Source organism: Oryza brachyantha, chromosome 6, assembly GCF_000231095.2.
Source record: "Oryza brachyantha chromosome 6, ObraRS2, whole genome shotgun sequence".
NCBI classification, from domain to species: domain Eukaryota; kingdom Viridiplantae; phylum Streptophyta; class Magnoliopsida; order Poales; family Poaceae; genus Oryza; species Oryza brachyantha.
Genome location: NC_023168.2, coordinates 19032933 through 19054848, shown reverse-complemented (window position 1 = coordinate 19054848; position 21916 = coordinate 19032933). Strand labels below are relative to the sequence as shown.

At 44.0% G+C, this 21916-nt stretch overlaps 4 protein-coding genes across 5 annotated transcripts; all 4 read left to right on the top strand.

Annotated features, from left to right (window-relative positions):
• The first annotated feature begins 449 nt into the window (after nt 1-449).
• Nucleotides 450-5894, top strand: LOC102701455 (probable serine/threonine-protein kinase PBL17). Its single transcript, XM_006656274.3, has 6 exons — nt 450-870; nt 2312-2619; nt 2869-3004; nt 3622-3758; nt 4568-4691; nt 4817-5894. The coding sequence occupies exons 1-6, from the start codon at nt 822-824 to the stop codon at nt 5476-5478; spliced, it is 1416 nt and encodes a 471-aa protein (XP_006656337.1). The 5' UTR covers nt 450-821; the 3' UTR covers nt 5479-5894.
• A 1579-nt stretch (nt 5895-7473) lies between these two features.
• On the top strand, nt 7474-11533 carry LOC102701179 (tRNA pseudouridine synthase A). 2 transcript variants are annotated; one of them, XM_006656273.3, is made up of 9 exons: nt 7474-7657; nt 7753-7870; nt 8247-8431; nt 8588-8733; nt 9196-9287; nt 9633-9880; nt 10126-10195; nt 10640-10702; nt 11039-11533. In XM_006656273.3, exons 1-9 carry the CDS (start codon nt 7500-7502, stop codon nt 11225-11227), a joined length of 1269 nt encoding a protein of 422 aa, XP_006656336.3. In that variant the 5' UTR covers nt 7474-7499; the 3' UTR covers nt 11228-11533. The 2 variants fall into 2 exon arrangements, with proteins under 2 accessions (XP_006656336.3, XP_040381009.1); XM_040525075.1 differs by having other exon boundaries at nt 8232-8431.
• A 2639-nt stretch (nt 11534-14172) lies between these two features.
• LOC102701365 (pollen receptor-like kinase 4) lies at nt 14173-17912 on the top strand. The gene is made up of 5 exons (XM_040525405.1): nt 14173-14857; nt 15816-16120; nt 16213-16618; nt 16705-16922; nt 17006-17912. The coding sequence occupies exons 1-5, from the start codon at nt 14173-14175 to the stop codon at nt 17477-17479; spliced, it is 2088 nt and encodes a 695-aa protein (XP_040381339.1). The 3' UTR covers nt 17480-17912.
• Nucleotides 17913-19782: 1870 nt separating this feature from the next.
• On the top strand, nt 19783-20463 carry LOC102700904 (pollen allergen Lol p 2-A-like). The gene has a single exon (XM_006656272.3). It carries the CDS (start codon nt 19859-19861, stop codon nt 20213-20215), a length of 357 nt encoding a protein of 118 aa, XP_006656335.1. The 5' UTR covers nt 19783-19858; the 3' UTR covers nt 20216-20463.
• The last annotated feature ends 1453 nt before the right edge of the window (nt 20464-21916 follow it).

Here is a 21916-nt window from a genome sequence, read left to right as displayed (position 1 = left end):
CCAGAAATAATTTTAATGTTTGATGAAATAAATAGCTGGCTTAGTTGCATAGTTATATAATACTATAAATTTGCTTTTTAACCTATATTAATGTAATGTTCAACATGCATAAACAACAGATCATCATCTATTATGTCCAATAAATTTCTTTACCATACATCACTCCATAAACCCGTGCCATCAGATAAAAAAATCCAGCCCAAATCAAAACCACTGAATTTAACCTTAAAAAGTCCATTAAACCCCAAACAAAACCGCTCTCACTAACTAGTAGCTGCTGCCAAATCTCTTTTCCACCATGCACATTAATCAAACCCAAGATCTCCAACGATAAAGAAACAACGACATCATCAGCAGAGAAAGGAAAGAAAAAAAGCCTCATCTTTAGCTCCCAATCCCAGTTGCTGCTACTTGCTGTGTGTATTTATTAATCCAAAGCAGCTTCCTTTCACTCTCGCTTCCCTGGCCTCTGTCCACAGCTAATCCAAAGGTGCCTCCTTTTTTTTTTCCTTCTTCCTCCAACGCCCCCAGCGACAGTGGGCGCATCCAAGAACGCACCAGAAATTTCGGCGGCGGTTGCGCGCCGAATCCATCCATCCATCCCGTCCGCCCATCCGGCGGTCGGCGGCGGAGCAATTCCGCCCCCTCCCGAGCGGCAGCTCGGCGCGGGCGAAATTTCCGGGTTGGTGCGGAGGCTGGGCTGGGTTGGTGCTGGTGGTCGTCTTGTTCTTGGAGGAGGGCGTGGATCTGGCCGGAGGGTGGCGATGGGGAGGCGGGAGTAGGCACGGGTTGGAGGGGAAGGCGCGATATTGGGGGCTCCCATGGGCGGATGCTTCTCGCTGGAGGAGCACCGGCTCCAGAGCAAGACAGGTTCGTGTTCTTTGTGTTCTTGTTACCTTGAGCTGTCTGATTATGTCTGATGTGCTGTGCTTTGCTTGTGGTAGCTGTATGCATGTCGCGTGGAAGTAGAGTTTCGTGGATTGGTGCGGCTTGGTGTTGTAATTTGGTTGTGAATTAGTCACGCGGTTGGGTTTGGGGGGATGAACGGATTCTTGGGCATTGGGGGTATGGATTTCAGTTTACTCAGCTGCAAAATGTTTGAGTTTTTTGAGCGAGAATTTTGGTCGCGTTTATGTGATAGTGCCGACAGGATCAAATTTGTCTCTGGGGTTAATGCTGTAGTAATTCCTGTTCAAATTCGGCGTTTCAGGCATCAATGTCATTGAGGATTAGTTCTTCTGTAACAATTCTGGAATACCATACTCTAACCCTTACTCTGTTTGGCTGCTAAAATTTTATCTTGGGTGGACATGGTTGCATTAGGCTTCTAAGTGTAGCTTCCCTTTTCTTTTTCTTTAATAAAGTTTGCATGGCACAACTTTGCTCTTTGATGGTCAGTGGAGAACACGATTGTCCATGAAATTGCAGTGAGAACTCTTAAGCACTCTTCCTGGAAAGCCAAATTGCAGTCTAGGGGGAGTTTCCAAATTTAGCCATATTTTTGGTCTGAACATAAACTGGCAAAGTTGCCTTTTCTTTTGGTTGGATGGAAGTGTTGATAACCCTATAGATGCAGGCAGTCTTTTCTACATAGCAGACTTTTGTCCAGGGATTGGAAGAAATGACATATGCTGTTCTGCGTATAGGGTCATGTACAACAAATGCATGTTTGTAGCTATTCTAGAACTTTTGAGAGACCAAATTAAATCGAGACCTTTCCTTGTCATGTCACAGCTTTTAGCTGCACATTTAGGCCTGCCAATTGAATGTGGAGGATGATCAATGGGCACTTTTTGTTGCTGTAGAGTTATTGCAAAGTGACATTGTAGGTGGACACAATGGGATGCATGATTTAAGTTAGAAGACGAACACCATTTTGGGTAGGATTATTGTGAAGTTTATTTCCCGTTATAGTAAAATTGTTTTCACATCTTTAAGGAAAATGATCTATAGATTAGCCTGTTCCGTGGTGCAGATTGAATGTTGTAGAGTGAACTTACCCACAACAATTCGTGCATTCTGTGATTGTTTAACCTTTACTGTCAATTCAACTTCATTAACATGCTTCGACCTTTGATTTTTGTACAAACAAGTCATCCCTTTGATTATGCACTGATTAATGATGCGGTGTTTACAACCTATCATGCTTACCAGATTGTCATTTTGATATAATGCACAACACATTACAAAGACTGAACAGCAGGAGCTGTATGGGGCTATTATGATTCTTTTTAAAAAACTAATTACTAATTTTTGTATGGCATTAATTATTCCCTGATATGTTTTCTTTTTCTGTTAATTGTATAAGCAGAAACTGGCGGGCCAGATGGGTTAAGGAAATGCAAATCTGATTCTAAAGCTACAGCAAGTGTTCTCGCCCCTCCAAAAGATGTGGAGGACCTGCAAACAGAAGGATATGGAAATGTTAATATTTTCACATATAATGAACTGAGAGCAGCCACAAAAAACTTCAGACCTGACCAAATTCTTGGAGAGGGTGGGTTTGGTGTTGTTTACAAAGGTGTAATTGATGAAAATGTTAGAGTGGGCTTTCCATCCACACAAGTTGCCGTGAAAGAATTAAACCCAGAGGGCTTCCAGGGTGACAAGGAATGGTTGGTAAGTCTCCTTGCTTTATTTCTTCTTTTTTTCTCGACATCATGATAAAGTCTATCAGCCTTCATCAGCTGATTATATTTTTATGATTCAATTTAATGATCACAATAGTTGTTTGTTATCTTAGTTTTTGTGTTACTTGACTTATTTACCCTTTAAGCAAGGATGTTGAAAGAGTCTTTTTATACTGATTAGGGAGGTTTGATTAAACATCATATATCAGATACTAATAGTTTTCTTATTTGTTTTCAGGCAGAAGTCAACTACCTTGGGCAACTTAGCCATCCAAATCTAGTCGAACTGATTGGGTATTGCTGTGAGGGGTCTCATAGACTGCTTGTTTATGAGTATATGGCTTGTGGAAGCCTTGAAAAGCATCTTTTTCGCCGTAAGCTGACCCTTCCCTTCCCAACAATCATGACTCCAACCCTAATGAATGGCCGTTGTCCATGACAGCGGAACCTGCAACATGTGTATTGTTTTTGCATTTGCATAGTCAGTTTGGTGCACACTGCATGACAAAACAGTAGTTTATTTCAACAAGATGAGCAGCTATCACTAGAATTAACATAAAATGCATTCACACAAATATTGTTTACAGTGTCTGATTTCCTGGTGCAATCTGATCTAATGAGTGATAACCTATATACAATCTAGCTGTCTCTCTGTACCTGTTCTTTCACTCTATGTAATTTTCAGAATCAGAGGATTTTCTTTTGAAACGATGATGATCAGTATATGTTTTGAAGTTCTCCAAACTAGCTATTTAATTACCTGCTATATCATCATGTTGGTCAGTTGAGTAAACGACGTGCTGAATTGCTCAGTTGATTCTACTATCTGCATACACGTGCTAACTAGGCTACTAGGGAAAAGACAAATAAATTTTCTTGCTGCATGGTTTTCTCACCTTTGATTTATCTATTGAGAGAGCATAAGATCTTCCCATTCAAAAAGGCACTTTCATTGATTTAATCTTCTTCCTTGTATGATAATTGATAACAGGGGTTTGCCTTAATATGCCATGGTCAACTCGCATGAAGATTGCTCTGGGTGCTGCAAGGGGGCTAGAGTATCTTCACGGAGCTGAGAGATCAATTATTTATAGAGATTTCAAAACGTCAAACATCTTGTTAGATGCGGTCCGTACTTAATCTACTATTTAAATACTTTGATGTCATTACCATGTTTCAACAACCACGTCATAGGAATTCCATCCCATCAGGCTCTAGAGGAGTAACTTTGTTCTTTCCACTCAGACAAGATTCCATTTCCTACATTCTTCCAAGACATACCTCAACTGTTCGAATCTAGAACTAGCAGTTGATGTGATAACTTAGCCTATATGCTAGCCATAACTGTCTTTACAGAATCCAAGATTCTGAAGTAGCGATAGAATAGTGTGGAGTGCTTGCCGTCCAAACGATCATGGTGGTGTCGGTTCTGCCGTCAAGGTCAAAGCCACCAAATCTTCTGATGAATGATCCAATTCTTTCAGCTGTAAGATTCTAAACGTCCACTATCCCACCAGCTTGTCAACACAGTCCTGTTTGTCTTGAAATTATTTTATACTCTCAATTTATTAGTGTGATGCAGAAAATAGTGTCTCCCACTGCCAAGCCATGCAGTGATGATGTTTTTATGTTGTCCTTTACCTACTTGTCATTTTTTTCTGTTATTTCAATTGCCAAGATGCAACTGCAAGGACCATTCTAAATGAAACACATGATCAATCATTTATTTGTCCCTGGTCCTCCATGATTTCACATGCCACGGCATCAGTAATTAGGAATAATAGACATTACATGTGTCATCATCCAGCCAATTAAATCACCATACAACTCTGCACAAGGAACACTGATCTAAATATCTTATTTCAGATCTTGGGATGTTATATGTTGAAGATTATCTTCTGATAGTTCTGCAGTCTCACTTTGTGTCACTTCTGCAGGATTATAATGCCAAACTGTCAGACTTTGGCCTAGCACGAACTGGACCAAGTGGAGACCAAACCCATGTATCAACTCGGGTCATGGGAACATATGGCTATGCAGCTCCCGAATATGTCATGACTGGTGAGAAATTGAATCTCCTGGTATCCTCAGAATGCATTTTATGTTCTCAAGAATTAATATGCACATCAGTGTAATCAACAATGTTCGTGTTGAATTGTTAATCCAACCAGTTCGATCTGTTACAGGCCATCTGACAGCACGGAGTGATGTTTATGGCTTTGGTGTCGTCCTCCTTGAGATGATTATTGGCAGGAGGGCTGTGGACAAGAGCCGGCCCAGCCGTGAGCATAACCTAGTGGAGTGGGCACGTCCCCTCCTCGTGCACAATCGGAAACTGTTCAGGATTATCGATCCAAGAATGGAAGGGCAGTACTCCACCAAGGCTGCCATTGAGGTGGCTGGCCTTGCGTACCGATGCTTGAGCCAGAATCCTAAAGGACGGCCCACCATGAATCAGGTTGTTGAGACCTTTGAGGCTGTGCAAAACATGCCAGAGTGCCAAGACATACTCTTGCAGAACTGCATGACGGGTGCAGTGACACTCTACGAGGTCGCAAAGGATCCCACGGAGAGTGGCGAGCCGGAGAAAACAAAACAAGAACAAGCAGCAGCAGCACCAAAAACTGTCACCGTGGTACCAGCACCAGTTAACGGAAAACCAGTGCCTCAGAGCAGGAGAACGCGGCCAGGGAATGGCCGGAGCAAGAGCGAGCCGTCTTTGGAATGCAAGCTGTACATCCCATCTCCTGACTCTGATGGCCAGCAGCCAGGCCTGGAGGCACTGTCATCCCCTTCTGGAGATGGAAGCATGAAGGATCCACCGGATGAGGATTTGTACAAGATATAGAGCCCACTCACACAGCAGTTTTTTGATGAAGATTCAAGTTTTCGCTACCGGCGATTTCGCCATTGCCATCCATCTTGTTGTCAAGATCGATCAGAGTCCCAAGTTGGTGTTGAAAAGATTTTTCTGATGGCGGTTCGAGCTTACCTCAATTAGGTTTCTTGTTGTGCCGACTAGCAATTGTATGTAGAGGAGCGTTGTGGAAAGCATGTAACTTGAGATGCCTGCCGCGACGACGAAGTTCGTGTTGTAAACTTGAAACCGTTCTCTGGGAAGAAGAAGATCCGCATCAGAATCGATGTGTCGTGTCGTTGCCCGATTGTTTTGACTTAACCTGTATAGATCATGATCATCCTGCTTGTTCTTGCAAACATGGTATAGTTCTACAGGAAATCAACGAGAAGATGGATACTGTAAGATGAATCTGTGCCCATATGTTGCCAGTTTGTTCGTATATGGTTTTCGCTATGCATCTGAAAATCATTAGCAAAATCTAGTTTTCACATAAATGAAGTACCAAATCATAATTTTCCCGCCAAATTGGCTCCTTTTATCCTCTGCATCATAGGATTTTCATAGGAACAATGAATGAATTTAGTACTAAGGAAGTTTGGATCATCATAGGATGTGGGATGTGTTCTTTTACAGATGGAGCATAAAGATACGAGATGATGAACTTATACATATAAACTTTTTATAAAACACACACTTTAGTAGTTTAGAAAATGTAAAAGCCAGCCAAGAGAGAAAGTCTGAGAATAATCTAAGTAAAAGACAAATTGTATATGCAAAAACTGAGAATAATCTGCGTGAAAGAACGGAGACTTGGAGCTGTCAAATTCCAATGAAATGCCAGTCCAAGTCCCCATTCCATAAAGTTTGTAACATAAGTTTTTTCTTTTCTGTTTGAGAACTCCATGCTCTTTCTCTCTCTAAAATAATATACAATCACACAATTCTTGTATTTTTTCACATGTCATCCAAACCATATTTTGAGTAATTCCTATAACCGACGGCCTGTAAATACATTCCTACAATATTCAACATGCCATAATGTTATAAGCATGTGTTTTTTCCTGTCACTATATTTTTTAGATTCATATGTTGCAAAGTAGCCTTACTGATACACAACTACTCATTAAGGCACAATTTTGCTACTAAACCTAAGAAAAATATATAAGCATTTGGATCTCTAATTAAATAGGCAAGCATATTTTTCTTAAAAATGTTAGGTATCGGACATTCGATACATAGAGAAATATTGGGTAGCGCTTCATCACAAGAGATGTTTCATAGTTCACTAAAAATATTTGAACTATTAAAATGACGAAATACAATTGAATCAAACTTCCAAATATTTTCGCTTGACGGTATGAAATATCAAATTGCAACTCTTGAAATAAATATGTTTTATCCATCAAAGACAAGAAAATTAAGAAATAGCATCAAAACAGAGATTGCAACATTTAAAGAACATTAAAAATAAAAAGATACTGCCTCCGTCCCGTAATAACGTTATTTTTCGATTTATGTGCCACCATTCGTCTTATTTAAAAAATTCGTAAGAAACTTTTAAAAATTAAAAGTACTATTCATATTTTATCATCTAGTAACAATAAAAATATTAATCCCAAAAAATTTCAAATAAGACGAACAGTCAAAACATTATGTCTGAAAACTAAAAAATAACCTTATTCCAGAACAGAAATGGTAAACAATACACAGCGAAACATGTTGATCCAACCCCCAGAAATATCAACATATAAACATTGAAAAATCACAAAACATACGCATCCAGATCTGGCTTCCTACTCCTCTTCGGTGGTCGAATCTTCAGCTTCGAGCCTTCGAACAACCAACAAATGTTGCCTACTACATACCCATTTTTTTTATTTTTAAAATATTTTTGATAAATAATTTGAGTACTAAATCGGAAATTTCTCTGCGCAAACAAAGTGATGAAATAGCGTGTCGTCTCTTTGCAAAAAGTGAAGGAAACGAACGAATAAGCTCAAGCGAGGTACATGCTCGCGAAGCTCCGGCCACTCATGGCGACGGCGGCGAGGGCGAAGCCCGCGCCGGCCGTATCGTTTTCTACGGCGGCGGCGGAGGCGGCGGAGGGAGACGGCCACGTGCAGTACAACCACACTGACGCGTGCCACCACCTCCGCTGGACTGCCAAGTAACGGCCCCCCCTCCTCCCCCCTCCGCCTCACTTCCTCTGCTAGGGTTTATCTTCCTCTGCCGCTCCATTGGTTACTGTTTTGGTGTGCGCAGGGAGAGCTACGAGTACATGTACGCGCGGCCATGGAGCAGGGTGGTCGACTTCTACGCCGAGCTCGTGTGTACCGGCGCCGGGGCAGCTGGGCTAGCCGATTTGTTTGGGAAGGATGAGGTGAGAAGGGATAAGAATTTTATTTCCATGTGACATGACACCCCTAGTTCATGGTTCTTCGCATTTGAGGTGAATAGGATAGGGAAAAGGCGTTAGTGAATATTTCCCCCATTGTGCCAAATGCTGGTTCTTTCCCCATCCAACACTGCATCTTTTTAGCGAAATTGACAACTGAATCTTACCATGAGTGAAGAACTCAACATGGCGTTGCGTAGCCGTGCTGTGTTTTAGGTGCGTTATAGGTTCCGCTGCTAGCTAGGAAACTCCAGGGCCATTTTTCTTAGAGCATAGGTGAGATTTTGGAATTTATTGGTGCAGGCCTGTTTTTAGGACTTTAATTTGTTTGAATAAGATTTATCAGATTTTCCTTCCACAGATTGATTACACCCTTGATGCTAATAGAGACGATTGCACACCGCCATCAGAAAAACAAGCATCAATGAAACCTTCTAAAGATCGAGGAGGCAGATGGGAAAGAGTAACCTTCAAGATTGTTCTTTCATATCATGGGGGCTCATTTGATGGCTGGCAGAAGCAGCCTGGCCTCAACACTGTTCAGGGGTAAGAATGATAAGAAAGGGTTTATCTCATGACTCATATCCTATCCATGAGCTTGTTTTACAGTCGTAACCAACTCTTTTACGCTTCAGTTCCTTTACATCTCAGGACAGGATAAAACCATTGATTGTTATTTGCCGTACTCTGTATTGCTTGCAGGTTAGTGGAAAAACATCTCGGCCAGTTTGTTGATGAGAAGAAAGCTAAACAGCTTGAAGCAAGGTCTTTGCCAATAGAAGGCTGTGCCATTGTTGCTGGGCGCACTGACAAAGGGGTGACTGCTCTTCAGCAAGTTTGCTCATTTTGTTAGTTACACCTGAGAGCACACTATTGTTTTTCTGTGTCCCAGTTATTCACATTATGAACATGTGCAGTTACTTTCTTGATTTTTTATGGAAATGATAGTTTGTTTACAGAAGCAATTAAACAAGCTATTTGCTTCTGGTCAACAAATAAATGAATTAACACAACAATATGTAAATACCAAATGCCTTTGATTTCCTATCAAAGAAATATAACCTGGAGATACAGCAATGCATAACTTCATACCAAAATTTTGACCAAGATATGACATGAATTACTTCACCTATGCATACCATGCATTACATTGGTCTGACAGAACTTATTTGCACAAGTCAATAAAATATCCTTCCGTACTTATCTTAGAAATTAACTCCTATGTGATGGTGAGAATGAGATACCCCATGGTTCTAGATTTGTCACTTGCCCTGATAACTGACATGGGTATTTACCTGTAATTTCCTTAGATACATGGAGGAAGGACGTGAAATCTAGAGATATAAAGGATGCAATAAACAAGGCCACACCAGATAAACTAAGACTTTTGCATGTTTCAGAGGTATTTTTCTTTCCCTTTTGGAGAGCATGACTTCACTTGATAGAGTGAGGTTTCATGCTGCATTGCTGCTACTGGTAGAGTAGTAAGTATTTTATAATGATTTACCTTTTCTGGTATGGTGCCATCTTTTTTATGTAAATTCTGAGAATGTCAAGACAGAATATATAGCTTCACTTGATATATATATGCTGCATCGTTGCTAGTGGTAGAGTAGTCCTTATCGTATAATCATTTACTTTTTCTGGTATGGGGGCATCTTTTTTATGTATGTTTATGAGAATTTCAAGACATCCACCATGGATGATGCTATCTATGCTTGTTATTAACTGATGGCACAATTTGCAGGTCTCACGTGAATTTCATCCTAATTTTGCAGCCAAATGGAGACGATACCTGTATATATTTCCTCTTGATGAGGATGCAAAACCAATCTCAGGGGAAGAACAGCCCTCTAAAATACTAGAAGGTTCTGAATACAACATAAAACCTCAAAGCTTTAATGTGGTTAAGGTTGACAAAATCATTAGACAACTAGAAGGAAAGTCACTATCTTACAAGATGTTTGCACGTGATACACAAGCTTCACGAAGTGTGTAAGTTTCTTACCATCGCACTGTTGTGTGTTTTTCAACTATAGAACTGGTTTCTCTTGCAGTTGTATCAAGTTTAACCATGTAATCCTGACATGTTTGTTCATGCATTGCATTGCACTTCTAATTGCTCATGTTCATTTGAGGAGAACATTATGTTTTCCTTATAGATGACTATTGTCGCTATTTTTATGTTTGCCCTCAAGTTGATAACAGTTACCTTCCTTGATGTTTTGTTGTTTTTGCAGTGGACCACCTACAGAGTGTTTTATGTTCCATTCTCGAGCTTCAGTGGTTAAACTACATTCTGCTGATGAGGTACCAACTACACTTACACTAGTATAGACTGCACTCTTAAACCAGAAAATAATGGTGTAACTTTTGCTGGTTGTAATATGCTCTTTATGTTGTATGTCAGGAACTTGGAAATGCTCATTATTTCCATATTAGTACTACTATGATTGCTTTAAAGAATTAGCAGGGTTGTTTTGTGATATTGTGTGCGTAACTGCGTAAGCTTAACATTAGTTGCTGGACATCGGCATAGCTTGAGTATGGCTTTATGACTTGTATGAAATTGTTTGGATTACATAGTTTCCCATCTCAAAACTAAATAAAATGTGTGGACCTTATAAAATTTGACATCGTAATTATACAATTCTTGACTCCCTGATCTGGCCTTTTCAATTGGCATTCTGCTTCTGCATATCACTTCAACTGGTAATATTATGCCCCATTTCGTTTTCCTTTTTTTTTTTGCAGAATTGTGAAGAAGGCATGAGGGCCATCTGCATTGAGCTAGTCGCAAACAGGTTTCTGCGCAAGGTAATACATCAAAGCTGTTATGTGGCACTGTAATTCTCAGTTATCCTCTGAATTCTGCCCCATCTGTTCCAAAATTTAAGCATTTTGAGGATTCAAATTTTGTACCACAACATAAGCATTCCTGCACTGATTCCCATAATTACATTCATTTCAATAATTCCAGAGCCAATCAGATGCTTGGAAAGGGAATATGATCAATTCAAAATTCAAAAATTGATCACTTAAATAACTAAAAGGGAATATTTTGACCTCACCATGGTTTTTGCTTAACAACTTAGAAATGCTTATATTTTGGATCAGAGGTAGTAGTTAATATTACTAAATTACACTGAACAGATGGTTAGGGTACTTGTTGCGACTGCCATAAGGGAGGCTGCTGCTGGTGCTGAAGAAGATGCTTTACTGAACCTGATGGAAGCCACTTGCAGGCGCGCAACTGCTCCCCCAGCACCTCCAGAAGGCCTCTGCCTTGTTGATGTCGGATATGATGATTTCAACAGACAAAGGTGCTTCATTGTTGATTAAACGAAAGCAATTACCGTCCTATTGGAGGAAAACACGACATACATGATTCAACAATTGAAAATCTGAAATTTCGGATTCCTAATAAGATATAACAAATCGTTCTGAACTTATAGGCAGTACACTTCCATGAAATCTGACCTACTCATAATTTCCATGTAATCAGCTGGATTTTCTTTTTGTATTATCTGGTATTAAAAATGTACTAGCGAGTTTTGTACTAATTCTGGTTGAGTAACCTTAATCACTATATCACCTGTAAGCATTTCATGATTATGGACAAGAACACTGCAGTTGAGTAGAATTTCTTCAGCAGTAACATTGCATGTGTCTACTGCATACTTTCAGTTAAACTACTGTCTGAAATCTGCATCCAGGACCTAACTCTCAATTGTTCAGTTAACCAGCCGCCACAGTGTCCTCAGTCAAATTAACAAAGGGTGTGCCTCACATGCTACCATTGCAAGAAACACACCCATGGTCAATGGAAAAACGACCAGGTCTGAACTCTGAACATCGTGATACTACTCATCAAGTCACTCTGAACTCTGAAGAATACTAGTTTGGCAGGCGGCAGGCCCTGTGTATGCGTTTTCACATGGCAAATATTTCCTTTCCTCAACATATTTACATTGGTGAATAATTTATGATGCCGATCAATCGAAGTTCTACTCGAGATGTTGATGAATAGACCAATGCAACTTCCTGACCAATATTTGCTGTCAAAACGAATAATATCACGACCAAAATCAGGGGACATTCCACCATTTTACATGACACAGAAATGCGAGCATATATAGCTGTCAAGTTCAGATGATTTTCAGGGAACAAAGTATATTAACTTCTGGCATATCCCAGCAGCGACATCGGCTGCAGCTGTTGCTAATCACATATTTTATATAAAATAATTAAGCCCTAGGCCTTGTTCTTGTCGTGCTATAATTCTATGTGTGTTTATATATAATTTAATTCATGGGCCACGTACTCTTGACTTCGCTTGAATGAGTTGGCAGCACGAAATTCTTTAATATAGCGCGTTGTCGGTGGGCGCGTCTCTTGTAATTAACCAAACTTTGTGTTTTTTTAAATATATTTAACCAAATCTGTCCTGCATTTCGCTTCCAGAAGTAAAAATGTGTACTGTAGTTATTAATTTAGCAGTACAGGTGTGTAGATCGATGTGTCACTGGCAAAAATAATGAAAATGGAGAGACAAAATTGCAGATGCGGCTAGGGTGGACAGAAAGCTCGTGACTCGTTAGCTCGCTCGGCTCAGCTCGTTTCATTTTTCTAACGAGCCGAGCTAGCATTTTAGCTCGTTAGAGATAACGAATCAGCTCGAGCTGGCTCGTGAGTTGCTCGCGAGCCTAACGAGTTAGACCAAAGACATAAGATTTACCCGTGTTCATTGATTTCACACTGGAATGCATGTGTTCAGTACTTAATAGGTTCACCACGTGATTTGTTGGTTCAAACTTTAATATTTAAATATAATTTCATATGATTTGCATGTTTGAAATGAAAATTTGCTTGTATAACCTATTGAAAAATTGTTTATGTTAACTTTTTATACATGGCTCACGAGCCTAACGAGCCAGCTCGAGTTTTATAACGAGTTGAGCCGAGCTGAGTTTTTAACTTGTTACGATAACGAGCCGAACTGAGCCAGCTCGTTATCTTAACGAGCTGAACCGAGCCGAGCCGAGTCGAGCTAGCTCGTTATCTAGCCTCTAGATGGCCAAAGAGATAAAAACATCATACATGTCTGGACTTCCTATAGTGGTAAAATAAAATCAGACAACTTTGTAAGTCAACATTACTGGCAGATTGCATGGTTGGGGTTAAATGCTGTGCAAATTATTGTTTAGCCCAACACAACATTTTGCTATTAGAGTTTTTAAATGAAAAAGACATTTTTTTTACCACTGAGCTTTTGCTAGGTCTATTTTCTCCGCCTGAAGCCCTGAAGTTAAAAAGAAAAACTGTTTGTTTTTTTACTTCCAACACTCTAAATCCAAATAAATATCACTCACGTAGAGGAAACATCCTTGATATGATGGCATTATTGAGCATATGAATGACTTCATCTACCAAATTCAAATTTTATTACCTACAAATATTATATCCTCCATTTTATACCGTAAGGCGTTTTGAATATGCCTAGATTTATCTATCTATTCATATATATTGTTTATACATATGTCTAGATAAGAGAATGCTAAAAAAATCTATGAAATAAATTTAGTACAATTTACACTCAAGCGGGTGAGCCAATATAGAGATATACAACTAGCCTTCATCCCACGGTAAGAGAAGCAAATATGCAAACCATAGCATACACCGCACCACTTCTAACCAACAACACAACCATACAATAGAGGATCCTAACGTAAATGTATTTATAACATAATTACTAACATACGAGACTTATCATCTATAAGCCCATATATCAACCACAACTTCATGGTAACAGATAATTCACCTACAAACCTAAAACCTCACGTAGAGGAAACCTCAGGAGATGACATATTTACAAATAGAAACTAATTTATATAAAATTTATATATATATATTCTTAGTGATTTAAAACCCACCGTTGAAAAATAAACTTTAGTGAAAAAAATCTCAAAATTAACTTTATATTTAAGTTTTAGCTTATAAGTGTAATCAAATGCGAAAAGAGAGGGTGTCACAGCGTGGACATCATCAACAAGAAAACGTTGCAGTCTGAGCCAGCTTTGTGTTGTCCCTTTGGTGTCGCCAATACCAACACGCTCCCGCGCTATTCTTAGCTCTCCACGCTCCCGCCCAACCTCCCACTTCCACCTCCTCCTCCTCCACGCCTCCCGTTCTTTAGTAACCTCGCGGCCAACGCGCATGCGCCGCACGCCGCCCCTCGCTAGCTCCCCGCACCTCGCCGCCGCTAGCTAGCTGGTAGCCACCGCCTCATGGCCGGCGAGGCCGCCGCCGCCGCCGTGTGGCTCCTCCTGGCCGCGGCGGCGCTCTCCCTTCCGGCGGCCGCGGCGGCCGGGCCGGAGGCCGCCACGCTGCTGGCGTTCCGGGAGGCGCTGCGGGGCCCGCACGGCGCGCCGCCGGCGCCGCTCAGCCAGTGGGTGACCACCGCCGGCCCGTGCGCCGGCGCCGGGCTGTCGCTGTGGTACGGCGTGACGTGCCACCCCCAGACGGGGCGGGTGCGCGGCCTCCGCCTCGAGTACCTCGGCCTGCAGGGCGCCGCGCCGGACCTGTCCGCGCTCGCCGCGCTGCCCGGGCTGCGCGCGCTCAGCCTCGCCAACAACAACCTCACCGGCGCCTTCCCCGACGTGTCCATGCTCCCGGCGCTCAAGATGCTGTACCTGTCGCGGAACAAGCTCGCCGGCGGCGTCCCGCCCGCCGCGTTCGCCCACATGAGGGGGCTCCGCAAGCTCTTCCTCTCCGACAATGCCTTCACCGGCCCGATCCCGAGCTCCATCACGTCGCCCAGGCTGCTCGTGCTGCAGCTCTCCAAGAACCGGTTCGACGGCGCCCTGCCGGACTTCGTGCAGCCGAACCTGCACCTCGTCGACTTCTCCGACAACAACCTCTCCGGGCCAATCCCGGCAGGCCTCCGGCGCTTCGACGCCAAAGCATTCCAAGGTGAGCTCGCTCGTCGTCTTCCTGTAAATTCTTGTGAATTTTTTTTCTTCCTTTTCTGTTCAAGCTGTTCATGCATTCGTGCATGCACGAATTCCTAGTTAATTACTAGATTTTCGATATGCAATATTAGCACAAGTAATCTAGTCAACTAAGAATTTGTTTTAGAAAGTCCAGATTGATGTCTCACTTGTCTCAGAATCCAAGAATAACATGAGCTGCAAGAACTAGGTAAACACAAAAAAAAGTGCCAAGTATGTGGCTCTTTCGAGGTTGGACAGTACATTCTGACCAATCAAGAACGAACGGGATTCTCTGACTTTCCATGAGAAAGTTAGAGAGTTACAGTACTGTAACTTTACTTTGTATCTATTCTCAGCCGTTTGATCTGCAGTCAACACGCCTGATCGATCATTACAATATCAATAAACAGTATACATGTTAAAGTACTTTTACTGTTTTTACAGTACACATGCTACAGTACAAATTGCAGTATTCCTGAATGCATTGTAATATTCTGGTTGTACAACTCATTTTTTTAAGAAAAAAAATAAGAATTAATTATATAACATGTTTATAAGCATGGTAATTCACTCTGAAGTACAAACCCTGGTTTCTTTGACCAGCTCGGACTTACTGGGAACAGGATTTTGATAGGATTTTTTAGGAATCAATTCAATTCCTCAAAACATGCTTGATTTTCATAGGATTTTTGTGCTACCCCCATTTTATATAGTAAAATTTCTAGCATTGTCTAGATTTATTTATTGATGAATATATATGATTTATATAGATATGTCTAGATTTATTACTATTCATATGAATCTAGATAATGCTAAAAAGTCATGTGAAACGGATAGAGTATGAATTAATTCAATTCCTCGAAACATGCTCTAAAATCAGTTCATTGTTGCTCATGCACCATTTGATACGATACTAAGCTTCCCATGAAAATTTCCAGGGAACAAAAATCTCTGTGGGCCGCCGCTCGGCGCGCCGTGCCCGAACGAACCAATCCTGGCGTCGTCGCCTTCGCGGTCGCTGCCGCCGTCGTCGTCGTCGCCACGCAGCTTGAAGATCCTCATGATCATCGCCATCGTGGTGGTCGTGGTCGGCGCTCTCCTGGCGCTCGCGGGCTTGTTCACGGCTGCCCTCGCCCGCCGGAGCGCGGCCCGCGACGCCGCCACCGCCGAGTCCATGGGCGGCGGCGGCGGCGCCGCCAGGATGAAGTCCACGCCCCACCCGGCCGTCACCGTCGTGCACCAGGTGAGCGGCGATCTCTCGCGGTCACGCCATGGCTAGCTAGAAGCTTTCACCGATGGAAGGCATGCCAGTGCACTGACATGTATAACGAACAGAGCGGCGGCGGGGAGGAGCAGCAGCACGCCGCCGCGGCGGCGGCCGTGCCGGCGGCGAAGCGCGGCGGACGGCGCGACGATCACGGGAGGCTGGTGTTCATCCAGGAGGGGAGGACGAGGTTCGAGCTGGAGGACCTGCTCCGGGCGTCGGCGGAGGTGCTGGGGAGCGGCAACTTCGGCGCGTCGTACAAGGCGACGCCGCTGGAAGGCCAGGCCATGGTGGTGAAGCGGTTCAAGGAGATGAACGGCGTCGGGAGGGCGGACTTCAACGAGCACATGCGGCGGCTCGGCCGCCTCGCCCACCCCAACCTCCTCCCCGTCGTCGCCTACCTCTACAAGAAGGACGAGAAGCTGCTCGTCACCGACTACATGGTCAACGGCAGCTTGGCTCACCTGCTCCATGGCGGTAACCAAACTAACCACCATTCTTGATCGCGTCATGAACACAAGCTGCATCCGTTTCTGATGTCCATGGTTTGATCGGTGTTGCAGGGAGCAGTTCGGGCTTGCCGGCGCTAGACTGGCCGAGGCGGCTCAAGATCATCAAGGGCGTGGCGCGTGGGCTGGCTCACCTGTACGACGAGCTCCCGATGCTCACCGTGCCGCACGGCCACCTCAAGTCCTCCAACGTCCTCCTCGACGCCGGCTTCGAGCCCATCCTCAGCGACTACGCCCTCGTCCCCGTCATCACGCCGCACCACGCCGCGCAGGTGACTGAACGCCGACGACGACGACCCCGCGCGCGGCGGCGGCGCATCGGGAACTGATCGAGTTTGTTATATATACATGGTAGGTGATGGTGGCGTACAAGTCGCCGGAGTGCGGGCAGACGGGGCGGCCGAGCAAGAAGAGCGACGTGTGGAGCCTGGGGATCCTGATACTGGAGGTGCTCACCGGCAAGTTCCCGGCGAACTACCTCCGGCAGGGGCGGGCGGGGACGGACCTGGCCGAGTGGGTGCACTCGGTGGTGAGGGAGGAGTGGACCGGCGAGGTGTTCGACAAGGAGATGCGCGCCGCGCGCAGCGGCGAGGGCGAGATGGTGAAGCTGCTCAAGGTCGGCCTCGGCTGCTGCGAGGGCGACGTCGACCGGCGGTGGGACCTCCGCGAGGCCCTCGCCCGCATCGAGGAGCTCCGGGAGCGCGACGCCGGCGCCGCCGCCGACGACAGCAGCGCCGCCTCGTCGTCCTTCGTCAGCGAAGAACGGCCGGCGCCGGCGACGTCACGGCCCGCCGGCGTCGAGCCGTCGTCGCACTCCCACTCCTCGTAGAACGCAGCAGAGCGTCGGTGCACGTGTGCGTACATTTTTTTCACGACATCTTTGGGTGCATCTGAGCCGTACGATTCGAGCGGGACGGTGGAGATCGTCTGGGCCTGTGAAACGTGTGAGAAACATTTCAGCGCGTGTAAATTAATTTGCTAGATTTTATAAAAAGAAAGGGAAAATGGGTTCGTGTAAGAAAAAGACCATTTTTCCCCCTTTTGCATACATATATTTTTACGGGTGATGCACGAATATTAATTCTTGTTAGAGAGAGAGAGAGAGAGGTGTAGTGACACGTAGGCAGGGAGTTACATATATCAAGATAAGAATAAGATTCAATATATATATTGGGGTAGTGAAACTGTGGAAATATATTTCATTGTACTTTTAGAATAAAAACATTTGTACACTTTCAGGGGGTGATTATTCAGGTTTTCAAGTTAGCCAATAGCCCATCTGGCCCAAATTAAGCTGATGACCTGAACTGAACATCTACAAAATCAGGCTCTCTAGATGCTAAAAACATATGACCAACATTCACTAGTATAGAAAAAGTACAAGCTTGCAGCCAGAATCACTGTACTGACACAATATTGACTTTTCGGTATCAAATATTTTCATTTCGGTAGCACCGAGAGGGGACGGACATTAGAAGCAAATACATTGCCATGCAAAATGATCGAGCAATATGACAATAAAATAAGAGCATGTTTTTAGGTACCACGAGATATTACTATTTTTTATGTAAAATTTAATACATTCTAGTATTTATTTAAGAAGGTAGGACAAAATTTTACATAGAAAATAGTGGTACATCATGATACCTATTTAAGGATGAAAAAAATGCTCATAAAATAAATGTGTTGAATTGCCTTTTGCACATTATAAAGACAGCATTGCTTCTCTTCCCTTCAATTCCTTTATTTTGCAACTTTATCTTTTGTTAGGATTACTTTATATGAAGAAACCACATAAAACATTTGGTTGTAATCGAAACCTCTGACCTTAGAGGACCCTCTTATGAATTCTTACATTAGAATTCATTACCACCATGTACATGGAACATATATAAAAGTTACCACTTCTATGTAACAACCATACAAAGGATTTTTCTTTTTATTTGATAGTGTAACCATGGCTAGCTGTTGCTATTCCAACCGATCAATTTAGATTGAAACAATCATCCATCTTAGCACATTATCAACGAGCGTTAATTTGTACTCATAATCTCTACTATAGTGGAATGTTTCTTCGAGCCATATTATCTAAAGAAGGGTATTAATCTTTAGGACGTTATAGTAACCATTATCTTCCTAACATTTGATTTATGTCCCATTACCACAATGGAAAGATCCATATCGGAAAAAAAAAGATCTTTCAAATAAGGATGTTCTGGCTTATGACGGAGGTGTAGCTAGACTTAAAAAATCATTGGTGTCAATATTTATAAAATTTTATTGGTATCATTTGACACCATAAAAAACCCCTAGCTCCACCCCTGCTTATATAAGACATTGAAGTGAGAGGTTTATTATTAGGTACTTATTTCACAAGATATTTTGCCAAATTCCTTCTCCATTGACTAGTTAGAAAAGCCATTTACTTGGCAAACATATATTCATTACATCAAATTTTGGACAACTACTCCACCTTAATCTTTGTATTGACATATAGTTTCTGTAGACGATAGTAAATTGTGAGTTGTAGATGAATTTGTACATCGTGATTTTTTCTCCGAAATGGAGTTATTGACATATAGTTTCTGTAGACGATAGTAAATTGTGAGTTGCAGATAAATTTGTACATCGTGATTTTTTTCTCCGAAATGGAGTTATTGACATATAGTTTCTGTAGACGATAGTAAATTGTGAGTTGTAGATGAATTTGCACATCGTGAGTTTTTTCTCTGAAATGGAGTAAACATCACTGACACGTAATTAATAAGCACCACTAGGATACTCAATTATCTCTATTGGATACTTAACGGCGTAATATATATGCTATTATCCCTATAGGCATATCCGGTGCTTATGTACTGCCGGTTGATAGTTGGGGATTATCAGATCGGGAGAGGTAATTTGCATAATTGCACAACTTATAAATGCAAAAAAAGTAGAGAAGAGATGAAGACTGCATGCCTGTGTTTTTGAAATGAGAGGTATGCATGCTAGAACAGATTTATTTATAGCAAGTGTACAAGTGTTTGTCCATGAACAAGTCGGTCAGCGATCTCCGTGGCGTGCCGTACATCTATGCCTAGTTTTCTTGCCTCCATCGCCCATAAATACATACACAGCTGCAACAACGAGGAGACACACACACTCATACATCCCTTGATCGATCAAGAACAAGCTAGGTTACACCAACTAGCTAGCTACCTTGGCAATGGCTTCCTCACCCTCTATCTTGCTCACCGCTGCAACGTTGGCGGCATTGCTGGCTATTGGCTCATGTGCCACTGAGCTGACCTTCACAGTCGGAAAGGGCTCCAGCGCCAACAGCCTGGCCCTTGTCACCAATGTCGCGATCTCTGAGGTGGAGGTCAAGGAGAAAGGCGCCTCTGACTGGACGGAGCTTAAGGAGTCGCCGACCAACACCTGGACACTCGACAGCAAGGCAGCACTTAAGGGCCCCTTCTCGGTCCGCTTTGCCGTCAAAAATGCCGGATACCGCGTTGTCGATGATGTCATCCCTGCTGAATTTAAGACTGGCTCCGTATACAAGAGCGGCATTAAGATTTAAGTAGACATGCATGGCCTTGTGCCCAATGGAGATTATTGACCTCTAAACAATTCTTTTAAGAGAGGCCAAGCTGCTATGCGAGTGAGGAATAATTAACTTTATATGGTTATTTCGTGGCAACTGTCCATCAACAAAATAAAGCATATATAGCATGTACCCTTCATGCATGTTGCTGTGGAGCTATATGTGCGAATTTTGAATTGTATATTTTATATAAGATTGATTGGAAAAATGGTATATCTAAGCAAGCAAGCTTGTTGACACCTCAAAACCCATGGCATGGAAGATCACACGGCTCATCCATTAGACCTGATTTCTTTTCCCTAATCTATCCAACCATTTTTCCTATGTACTTCCTAGCTTTGTCTCACCTCTAATTGCATCATCAAAAGGAGGAGGAAGAAGATGAAGAAGGATAAAGAAACAAGACTGTGCACACACCCTGCCTAACGAAGGAAAAATAGTAGGTATTAAACGATTATTTGCACAGAATGCCGGTGCCTTACTTGATCCATGAGATTACACTGCAAGGTGCTAGCAGAGCAAACAGTTCCACGAGAAAAGATCTGTGTATGGCTGTGCCTTATGCAAGGAATAGCACTCTGCAAAAGACAAAAGAAAGGGCGTAAATGATCAAACAATAATCTGTACTGCTAATTTGCACTGTAGTAGTCGCACAATACGAAGTATTCCACCAATAAATCAAACGGTAGAAAATTCTTAAGAAAGGGCGGCGCCGTTGTTCTTGCACGACGCAGCCCGCACCGCCGGCCGCAACGGTGGCAGCAGCGCGGTCGTGGCCGCCGCCGCCGCGGGGCCGCGACGCGCAGCGAGATGGACGTCTCTCTCTCTCTCTCTCTCTCTCTTCTCGAATGCGGAGGAAGAAGCCTGTCGCGATTCACAAACTGGGCGAGCTGTCCTTGTCCGCGTGTGACGAACTGACCTGACCGGTGAGGTGAACGAAGCTGCTAATGTTAATTTTATTACCAGGTGCTGCACCTGTCCTCCACCGCCGTCGTTACGGTCCCCGCCGCCACCCGCACCGTCTGCCTCATCCGGACGGGCCCTGCCGACAGCACAGCGAGACGCTGGTGTTCCCGTCGGCCGCCGGGCGGGTCCCGCCGCGCCTGCCGTCCGCCGCCGCCGGCCGCACTGGCGCTGCCGTTAGGGCCGCCGCCTGTCGAGAAGACAGCCGTCGCCGGAGGCCGTCGACGAGGTGGAGAGAGCGGGCTAGGGTTTTGGGGGGCGAGCAAAAGAGCCAGCGAAACACCGATGGATGCGGAGGAGAAGAAGCGGCGATGGAAAGAGGCGCGTGGCGCGCTCGTCCGGCGCCCACACCGTCCGAGTCCATCGGTACGGGCCTTGGCGACAGCACAGCGGAACGCCGCCGCTCCCGTCGGCCGTCGAGCGGGGGCCCGCGGGTCGTGCCGCCCGCCGACGCCGTTAGAGCACGCCTCCGCCGCCGGCCGCCGCCCCGGCTTCCGTCGTTGAGAGGAAATAGCGAGGTGGCCGAGGAGGAGAAGCGGCCGCATCGACGCGAGGAGGGGAAGGGGAGCAAGCAGGTCGAGCAGCGCAGAAGCGGTGCGTTTCGGTGTGCGTGGCGGGCGGCGTGGCACGCTCCCGCGAACCCACCGCACCGACGCGTGGCGACGCCCCGCCCCCAGCTATCCAGCCGCCCATCCCAGATCAGATGGCCAGAAA